Consider the following 10,000-nt stretch of genomic DNA (forward strand, 5'->3'; position numbering starts at 1 on the left):
GTTGCTGCATTTTGAGGAGGAGCCTGCAAGTAAGCATTTCATTGGACCATGTGAATCCTGTACATATGCCTAATAAAACTTGAAACAGGCACATGCACACATAGGCACACACACACACACACACACACACACACACACACACACACACACACACACACACACACACACACACACACACACACACACACACACACACACACACACACACACACCCCTGAATACATAATTCAGTCTTTTGTAAGGTAAAGCCAAATGTCCTACAGAATAATTACCTGGCCATTATAGCAGTAATTCCATCCTTTCTCCCCCCTCTCTCACGCTCTCTCGCTCTCATCCCTCCCTCCCTCCATCTCTCTCTCTCTCTCTCCCCCCCTCTCTCTCTCCCCTTTATATCTCCATCGCTCCCTTCCCCCTCTCTCTCACGCTCTCTCTCTCTCATCCCTCCCTCCATCTCTCTCTCTTTATCCCCCCGTCTCTCTTCCTCCCTCCCTCTTCCCTTTATATCTCCATCGCTCCCTTTCTCCCCCCTCTCTCACTCTCATCCCTCCCTCCATCTCTCTCTCTCTCTATCCCCCCTCTCTCTCCCTCCCTCCCTCCCTCTCCTCTTTATATCTCCATCGCTCCCTTTCTCCCCCCTCTCTCACGTTCTCTCTCTCTCTCATCCCTCCCTCGCTCCATCTCTCTCTCTCTCCCCCTCTCTCTCTCCCTCCCTCCCTCTCCCCTTTATATCTCCATCGCTCCCTTCCCCCCTCTCTCACGCTCTCTCTCTCATCCCTCCCTCCATCTCCCCCTCTCTCTCCCTCCCCTTTATATCTCCATCACTCCCTTCCCCCCTCTCTCACCCTCCCTCCCTCCCTCCCTCCATCTCTCTCTATCCCCCTCTCTCTCCCTCCCTCCCTCTCCCCTTTATATCTCCATCGCTCCCTTCCCCTCCTCTCTCACGCTCTCTCTCTCATCCCTCCCTCCCTCCCCCCCTCTCTCACGTTCTCTCTCTCTCATCCCTCCCTCGCTCCATCTCTCTCTCCCCCTCTCTCTCTCCCTCCCTCCCTCTCCCCTTTATATCTCCATCGCTCCCTTCCCCCCTCTCTCACGCTCTCTCATCCCTCCCTCCCTCCATCTCCCCCTCTCTCTCCCTCCCCTTTATATCTCCCTCCCTCCTCCCTCCCTCCCTCCCTCCCTCCCTCCCTCCCTCCCTCCCTCCCTCCCTCCCTCCCTCCCTCCCTCCCTCCCTCCCTCCCTCCCTCCCTCCCTCCCTCCCTCTCTCTCCCTCCCCTTTATATCTCCATCACTCCCTTCCCCCCCTCTCTCACGCTCTCTCTCTCTCATCCCTCCCTCCTTATCATCTCCCTCCATCCTGTAGGGTCTGTGTAGCCATGCTGTTAGCTCGTTAATCATTGGCCTCTACTTTGGGCTCCACGCTCAGTGATTAATGACAAATGTTCACACGCTTAAACAGTTAGCATTGTTTCGCAGCAACCCCAGTTGCTGTGGCATTTACTGTGGGTTACTTACCACCGGGTCTTCTTAGTGGGAACGGAATGGTACAGTACAGAATGATGAGGCAGAAAACCCCAGAATCTTTCTAAAACCCATATGGGACCTGGGCAATTCAATTTCAATTCAGTCATGTGAAGAGGTTAATCGAAGAGAAAATCAATCAAAACTTACATTTGCGTTTAAGGAGGATTTCTCAATGCATAAATTCATTAATTCGATTTACTGAATTGAGGGAGTTGAAATGAAATTGACCGCAACCCTTCACCAATATGGTTTTCACTGAGGACAAGCTGCACTGATCACAACTAGGACTGTGGTGGCAATGACATTCTGTCAGCCGGTGATGTTCAAGCAAATAACTGTCGGTCTCACTGTAATTGACTGTTAATTAACAAACACTCCTGGCTTCCTACAAGCCACTGATGCAGACCTTTGGAACATCTACCTTTTAAAAATTCTAATAAATCCATGTAATATAGCCTACACCTTCACAATAAATCCATGATTTATTTTAGACAGGTCTAAAGAAGCATGATATGAAGAAAATGTAGTCTATTTCAGAAGAACAGAATAGCATACTCTGAGTTGTCCTTATGTTAGGTCCTGATCTAGCTATAACATATGGCTGTGGGCTACACTAGTTCATTTAGCAGAACATATTTACTTTGAATTCACAGGCATTATGTTATACTATTTTATAGTATGAAGAATACAATTGAACAAAGCTGAATAAAATACAAAGGATATTTTCTGCAAAAGATTTGAGGGAGTGCGCACATGCTGCTATTCTGTGTTGAGAAAGAAATAAGTACTCCTATATGCTTAATTTAGAGTTATTAATGCAACTTTAGTTATTCTACAAACGTTGGGCTATACGTTTTGATTTTTAATACATTGTAAGGCTGCATGATGCGACTAATGATGATTTGAAAAAAGTAGCTTGAAAGGCATGAGTTCGGCTTTGTTTTATTGCGCAGGGTGTACACACTTCATCAGTCTCTCATTCACAATTTGACAAGCATTTGATAATGCCTTGAATTTCACGGTGGCATCCCCTTTGTAATGCACCCTAAAAAAATCCATGTCTTTTGCAGCCAGTGGCCATTGTGCCCTTGGCCCAGAGTGCTGTGTTGTGCCCTTCTTACTGAGTGCTGCGCGCTCTGGAGCACCTCTCACTCACATGGCTCTCCATCACGCGATTGGGTCATTTTCACAGGCTACAAGTGAAGACAGACACATCGGGGACGCAACTGCACACATCTTTTTCCAATTCTGAGGTGCATATTGAAAATATTGGAAGAACTATCCACATTTACATTTCGTCAGCCAACAAGATGAGTAGGCATAACAAACAGCAAAAGCACTAGCCTATGTCAATCTACTATCCCCCATAGTACAAAAGTTGACCTATTCTATTCTGTGCGAGAAATAAATATTCCAAACATAGTCTGGGACAGTTGTGGGATGCAATAGATCCCAAATTAATACAACCACTAGCATCAAAAAACATTTTTACGCAATGTGGCTGACGCAACAGATCAGAATGTTTAGTTTAAAATGTTGATAAACATTTGGCCTCTTTAGTTGTGATACAAACCTTATCAAAACATATAGGCCTATGGGCTAGGCTACATGAGGTGTGCGACTATGATTAGAAAACGTTGCAAAAAAAAGACATTTTGTTTCTTATGCTGGGCATCATTCACAAGTGATAGGCTAATATTGTCACCCATCAGACTATTCTTGATTTAATCTTATCATTACATATACTAAATCATGTATGTGTGACATTTGTCATGATTTAGAATGGACCATTACCATGCACCTGTCTTGAACAAGGGGCAGCGGGAAAAAATACACGTCATCTATGCACTTAAATAGCAAATGGAGGACGCTTTTCTCGTGGTTCATTTTCATGCCAGCCATGTAGGCTATACTCCTGTTGTAAAGATAAGCAATGTGCTTAATATTAGGAAAGTTGATAAATACAGTAGGTTTAGCTCATATAAAGCTGATGGGAGCCTCCTCTTTTTAGTAGAGGCCATCACTCTGTTTTCTCGCGCAATTGCATAGCCTATAGAAATGGTGAGCAACATGAGCTCATGGGCTCTTGATTTTTGATTACATTTGCATTGACGTCAGAGTGATTAGAGGGCCGATGGAGTGCTGAGTACCAGGCAGTTAGCAAGTTTGGTAGGCTACTAATGACCATCAGCAGCATCAGATCTTGGAGAATCCTAATTACCTTGACTAAATCGTCACCTGGAATTTGATCGCCGTCATGACTGGTGACCGCTGGTGTGGTGGTAATACGGTCACCCCAACAGCCCTAATCACAACCCTTCTTCATTACAATGGAGCCCTCCATGCATTGTGAGACAAACCTAACAAACAGCATGTATTAGCCAGACACAGCCAATTGTGAAATTGCATTCTAACCTTAACGCCCTGGAGTCAGAGATATAGATACATGCAGTTAGTTAATTAAAAACCACAATACCCTGATGGATTACATAGCATTAGAGAAGCACTGTGACTATAGCAGGGACCATCAACTAGATTTAGCCGCGGGCTAATTTTTTCTTGAGCGGATGGTCGGGCGGCAGGAACATAATTACAAATCATTTGTAGACTGTAAATTGACTGCAAGAAGCCCAAACAGATATAATGTATGACTAAAACATAATCATTTCAAACCTTGCTTACATTTGTATATGATCACCTATCTCTCTATTATGAGTGGGAATACTTGGGAACAGATTTCCATAATTAAAATCACTTGGAGATGATTTACTGGTGTTTTTTCAGTCTTTTATGTCCAACAATAAAAAATTAAAATCAAAGAAAACATCTTTGCCCATAAAACTTGGGGGGCCAAATAAAACCACATGCGGGCCAAATGTGTTGGACATAAAATGTTGGGGAACCCTGAAACAGAGAGTTCATCACCCTCCTCTCTCTCTCGTTCTCTCTCTATGCTATGGCCATAGTGTGATAGTGAATATAGTGAATTCTCTCTCATGTTCTCCCTCTGACAGATGCAACAAACACATGCATGCACACACACACGCACACTCCCTTCTCAAGTCAAGCGTGTACAAAGCACAACATAAACTACAGTGGATGGAAGTAGTGCCTGAGCTGAAAACATAAAAATGGCGAGGCAGAGAGAGAGAAAGAGTAATCTAGCATGTAACTCGAACCTTGACCTTCAGCAGCCTTCAGCCAACAAGCTCTCACAGTCTCACTGGAGAATCTGACGTTTGCCCATTAACGTCAAATTTCGGAAGGTTAACTTTAGGCATTAATGCCGAAGAGTTAAAGCTGCAATATGTAACTTTTTGGGCAAGTCTAAGAAGCAGTAGATCTGTTCTATGTGCGCTATTTCTGTGCTTCCCGTTCTCAAGTTTCATTTTTGCGTCTTTTACTTTCGGTTTACTACACCAGCTTCAAACAGCTGAAAATACAATATTTTGGGTCATGAAAAAAAGTGCATATTTAAGGTAAGGGGTAGGGTTTACATGTATTTCTTTTTTTAAACAAGTCCCTAGCACTGGTATTGAACTCGTGACACTCAGCGCCGGAGCTCGTGGCTTACGCCCATCCACCATCCCTGTCCACAATGCCCTAGCAAAAGCCTACTTGATGGTAATAGCGCACATCATTGCCCATAATGGCCGGTTTTGAAGTAATCTCCTGATGTTCTGCTTACCTGGACGGACGTCAAATTTCACAGTGGATCTTGAGAAACCTGGCTGCTTCAGCAGCTAGCCAATTTCAGCCATCATCATGGAAACATGGCATGTCAGTTGTCACAGAAAGGTATGTGTGTGTGTGTGTATGTGGGAGTGTGTGTGTGTGTATGTGTGTGTGTGTGTGTATGTGTGTGTGTGTGTGTGTGTGTGTGTGTGTGTGTGTGTGTGTGTGTGTGTGTGTGTGTGTGTGTGTGTGTGTGTGTGTGTGTGTTTGAAACCATAAAGCAAATGTGGGTAGAAGGCTGAGAGAGACGGCAGGAAAGATTAAAAAAATGTAACAGTGTGAATTGTAAAGGCATCAGCATGCTTCAGTTCGGCTGACGGCTTGCCGAAGTCGGCTAGACGAACCGAACGAGTGTGATCCTATTCTCCCTTAAAAGACCTTTGCTTGTAAAATGAGAAAAAAAGCTCAATAGTACTGTTTGTCCATTTTGAGACGCCATAGATAGTATAGTGTACACTTCCTCAAAATGGTCAGAATTAATCTAAGACAACTCAAGAAATCTGTCATTCATTTTGACGTTTTTGCCGAGGAGATCTTAGCTGTGCAATTTTACATCTGACTAAGATGTTTGGTGTTGTATTTCTCAATGAAAAAATCTGCATGAAAACAAGTCATCCCTTCATTGAATAATCCCTACTGTTGACCAATCACCAATGAAGGGGCGTAGACTTTGGCTCCGAACTTCGGCTTGCCTTCAGAAAAAATGTTGTGTACCGAACAGTCCCCCAAAAACTCACCGAAGTCCAAAGCTAACAAATACGTCGTCATAATATACTATATGCTGAACGGTTTGGGCTGGGAAGCACATGGACGCCTTAAGGGTAGAGGGCTTATAGAGGTATAGCAGGGGGCCAGTCATTTCATATCTCCTTCATACCACACAATCATCATAGCTCTGCTCTGCATACCTTGTATTGTACGAAAGTAGCATCATCACACCGAATAGTCCTACTGAACATCGCAGCACATTCAGTCTCCACACAGCAGTTGTGTTGTTGAACACAACACTTTTGTTCTATAGATGTGCTCTCCTCCTACTGGGGGGATGACACTGCAGCACGGTGGGAGACTGGTGGTTACATCACACTGATGCCTCTGGAGCTCGGATAGACAGAGAGCAGGGAGAGCACGGGAGGGAGGGAGAGAATGAGAGAGTGGGGGGGATGGGTGGGGGCTGTACCGAGGGAATCCATACTGTAGCAGATCAAAGCTCTAGTGTTTTAAGCTGGAGTATGTGTCAGTGTGTGTGTGTGTGTGTGTGTGTCAACCTCCCTCTATGCTTGTCACAAATCCACCAGTAAAGCACCATGGAAACCAGGGTAGTCAGCAAACTCTGATTGTCAGTATATTTCTGATAAATGCCAAAGTGTGTATCATCAAAGTGTGTGTGTGTGTGTGTGTGTGTGTGTGTGTGTGTGTGTGTAAAATGTATGACTGTGCTTCCAGATACAGGCCTCTTGACTGCTATCCTGTGTTGATGGAGCCTGGCCTGTGAAATAATGGAGTCTAATTCCTTTCCACTAGAGTGCTCCCATCTGCTGGCTTTGGGGGCTAGTAAAACCCTCAGTTACAATTATCCCACGCTTAGAGAGGACTGCACCGTTAGCGTGTGTGTGACCCACTCACTCCCACTACAAATGGTGCAAGGAGTGTGTGTGTGTGTAGTTCTGGGTGGACTGCTGCGTGAGCGTGTGCGAATCTCTCACTCCCCTCCTCTGGGATAGCGAATCCATGACAAATCACCCCGAGGGAACATCACAAAGGGTGTGTGTTTGTGTGTGTGTGTGTGTGTGTGTGAGAGAGAGAGAGAGAGAGTTAGAAAGTGAGTGAGTGAGTGAGTGAGTGAGTGAGTGAGTGAGTGAGTGAGTGAGTGAGTGAGTGAGTGAGTGAGTGAGTGAGTGAGTGAGTGAGTGAGTGAGTGAGTGAGAGAGAGAGAGAGAATGTGTGTGTGTGGGGTGTGTGTGTGTGTGTGTTCGGTGTGTGTGTGTTAGAGTGTGTCCCACTCCCTTCCCATCGGAATGTCTTCAGGGATGACGGACACTCCTCCAGGGACATCACAGCATGAATCATTCCCCATATTCCTGGAAAGGCAATGTGGACTGCACCAACTCAACCCTGGGGGGGCAGACAGTATATCTGCTGCTGCAGGTACAGTAGTGGTGGCAGTAGAGGTGGTGTTCTGGAGGAAGAGGGTATAATACAGCTAGTAATGTACAGTACAATCACAACTCCATTGACTGGAATGGAGGAGTAGCCAAGTCATCCCATATAGAAAATAACAACAGTTCCAGATTTTGAGGTATAGTGGTTAGAACTTCGGGATACTTGCTCTGACTAGGAAAACTGTGTGTGCGTGTATGTATGTGTGTACCTATGTACAATGAGTGTGTGAGAGTGTGTTTCTTTAAAGCTATATTGTGGGTAGGTTAGAGCTGCATTGGCCAGCAGCTTTGTAGAGGAGATAAAGCGGTCTGTGTTTCCCGGCATCTATCTCTCTCTGTCTCTCTCTCTCTCTCTCTCTCGCTGCAGATTTATCCCTCTGCTTACGCCACCGCTTTTACTGCCCTCCTCCCTCCTTCATTTATTCCTTCCATCCCTCTATCCTTCCATCCCGCTCTCTCCTCCTCCTGCCTCCATATTGGTTACCCACACTATCTCTCCCTTTCTCTCTCTCTATGACTCTCTTTATGCCTTTCTCTTTTGATTTCTCTCTCTCCCTCTCTCCTCTTTTTCTTTATCTCTCTATCACCACCCCCCTTGTACTCTCCCCTCTCACTTCCTCTCCTACCTCTCTCCATCAGGGACGCCCTCAGTGCTGCCGGCTCCCCACAGTAAATCTGCCATATCGCTCCATAAAGCTGCTAGGGGCATGACTCGACAAATATTAAGAAAGAGGAGAATAAATAAATACAACTAAATAAAAGAGAAGCACATCTGGAGGGAGAGGCTTCTTCTTCCCTGCTCTGTGAAAGTGTGTGAGAAAAACAAAATGGAGTCAAGCTGTAAACTATTTATCTCAGTGTCTCTGAGCATCCCTCTCTCTGCTGGGAGCCCTGTGGACAACACCATACACACATATACATGCACCCACGCACCCGGGTATACTTGTGTGTGTGTGTGTGTGTGTGTGTGTGTGTGTGTGTGTGTGTGTGTGTGTGTGTGTGTGTGTGTGTGTGTGTGTGTGTGTGTGTGTGTGTGTGTGTGTGTGTGTGTGTGTGTACTGGCTTGCATGTATGTCAGTCCATTAAAGGTAGTCTATTCGCCCTTTTCGGTAGTTTATAACAGCAATAAGGCACCTCAGGTGTTTTTGGTATATTGGCCATATGCCACACCACCTTGGGCCTTATTGGGCCCACCTGTCTCCCTAACAACAACAAAACACCAAAGACAGGAGTGGCATTGTCTCTGCAAAGCACTCTGTAGAGCAACACACAGACACACTGCATCTGTCTGCCGTCCGATGCCTTTCACCCTGACAGACAAAGGGAAGCTATTTAGCCATTCAGACAGCAGCAAACACCATGTGGACATCTGACTGTGCCCAGAACTCAGGCAATATGCTGTCACACACACACACCTCACCCACCGTGACCCCTGTCAACAAAGACAAACAGCGGTAGTGTAAGCCACCTCCTCTCCGTGTGGACGACCACGCTACACAACACTGGCACCATATGGAGATGTCATTGTTGAGGAAACAGAACCGGGACATTAGCATAAGCACCATTTGTAAACACCATTTGCATACACAGATTTTTTTGTTGTTACAGTGCCAGTGTTCCTCTTCCAGAGGTAAAACTGTCATCATCAATCTGTCTGAGAAAGGGAAGTTATAGACTGAGAGGATGTGTGAAGTCATCGCTTTCTCAGACGTGTAGAGATGCAGTTCTTGTTCTGGGTCTCTTTCTCTCTCTCTGGAGTATACACAGACACAAGTCTAGTGTACAGCACCACAGAGGAGAGAAAGAGAGATTCAGAGATTATAGAGGAAAACACAGCAGGACCACAGATAGAGTGAGAAAAGGAGAGGTTTGGTGAAGCTCACAGTCCATAGCGTACTGAAACAAACCTGTTCAGATTAGTAGCCACATCACACACACCTGGCAGCAAATACAGGCACGCACACACACACACACACACACACACACACACACACACACACACACACACACACACACACACACACACACAGAGAGAGAGAGCTCCTACAGATAATAAAAAGGTGAGCCCAAGCTCTTACCTAGCTGTAGCTCCATGTTGCTGATCTTGTTCTCAGAAGGATAAAGGATCTTTGGTGGCTTGTCAGTCAGAGGAGCTGGAATGAAGAAACGCACAGTTCAGACGTTAGATATTACACTCAAACACTAGAATACCAAGTCATTGTCAACACCACTTTACTACTACAGAACCTTGCTTTGGTAAAGTCATAGGCCCTGTTCATAAGAGTATAGACTAAGGGAGGGAGAGGCAGGGATCGAGATAGAGAGGGACAGAGAGAGAGAGAGAAAGTTTGTGAGCTTCTCTGAAGTAGAAAACTCCTAAAAGTACATACAGTCCTCCAGAAGCACATGAAGTCAGCTTCCTCAAATGCTCTGTTGTCTTAACTCTCCCTGACACTAAACCAGAACCCTCTAAAAGCAATTAAGCGTTGACATAGTCTGGATCCTGCAACCAGAAAACAGACTAGCAGGAAGGGATGGTGCAGCGTTGGTGGTCATGTCACATTCAAAATGAACTAATGGAC

The 10,000-nt window shown here is 45.5% G+C and overlaps 1 protein-coding gene across 5 annotated transcripts in view; it reads right to left on the reverse strand.

Annotated features, from left to right (window-relative positions):
• The window catches only part of LOC106582011 (interleukin-1 receptor accessory protein-like 1), a 309,914-nt gene that overhangs the window by 78,024 nt on the left and 221,890 nt on the right, over positions 1 to 10,000 (reverse strand). For all 5 annotated transcript variants that reach the window (XM_014164645.2, XM_014164642.2, XM_014164644.2 and 2 more), the window contains exon 6: positions 9,497 to 9,571. In XM_014164645.2, the coding sequence (XP_014020120.2) occupies positions 9,497 to 9,571 (75 nt within the window). The remainder of the gene's footprint in view (positions 1 to 9,496; positions 9,572 to 10,000) is intronic.

The sequence above is a fragment of the Salmo salar genome, chromosome ssa21 (genome assembly GCF_905237065.1).
Source record: "Salmo salar chromosome ssa21, Ssal_v3.1, whole genome shotgun sequence".
NCBI lineage: Eukaryota > Metazoa > Chordata > Actinopteri > Salmoniformes > Salmonidae > Salmo > Salmo salar.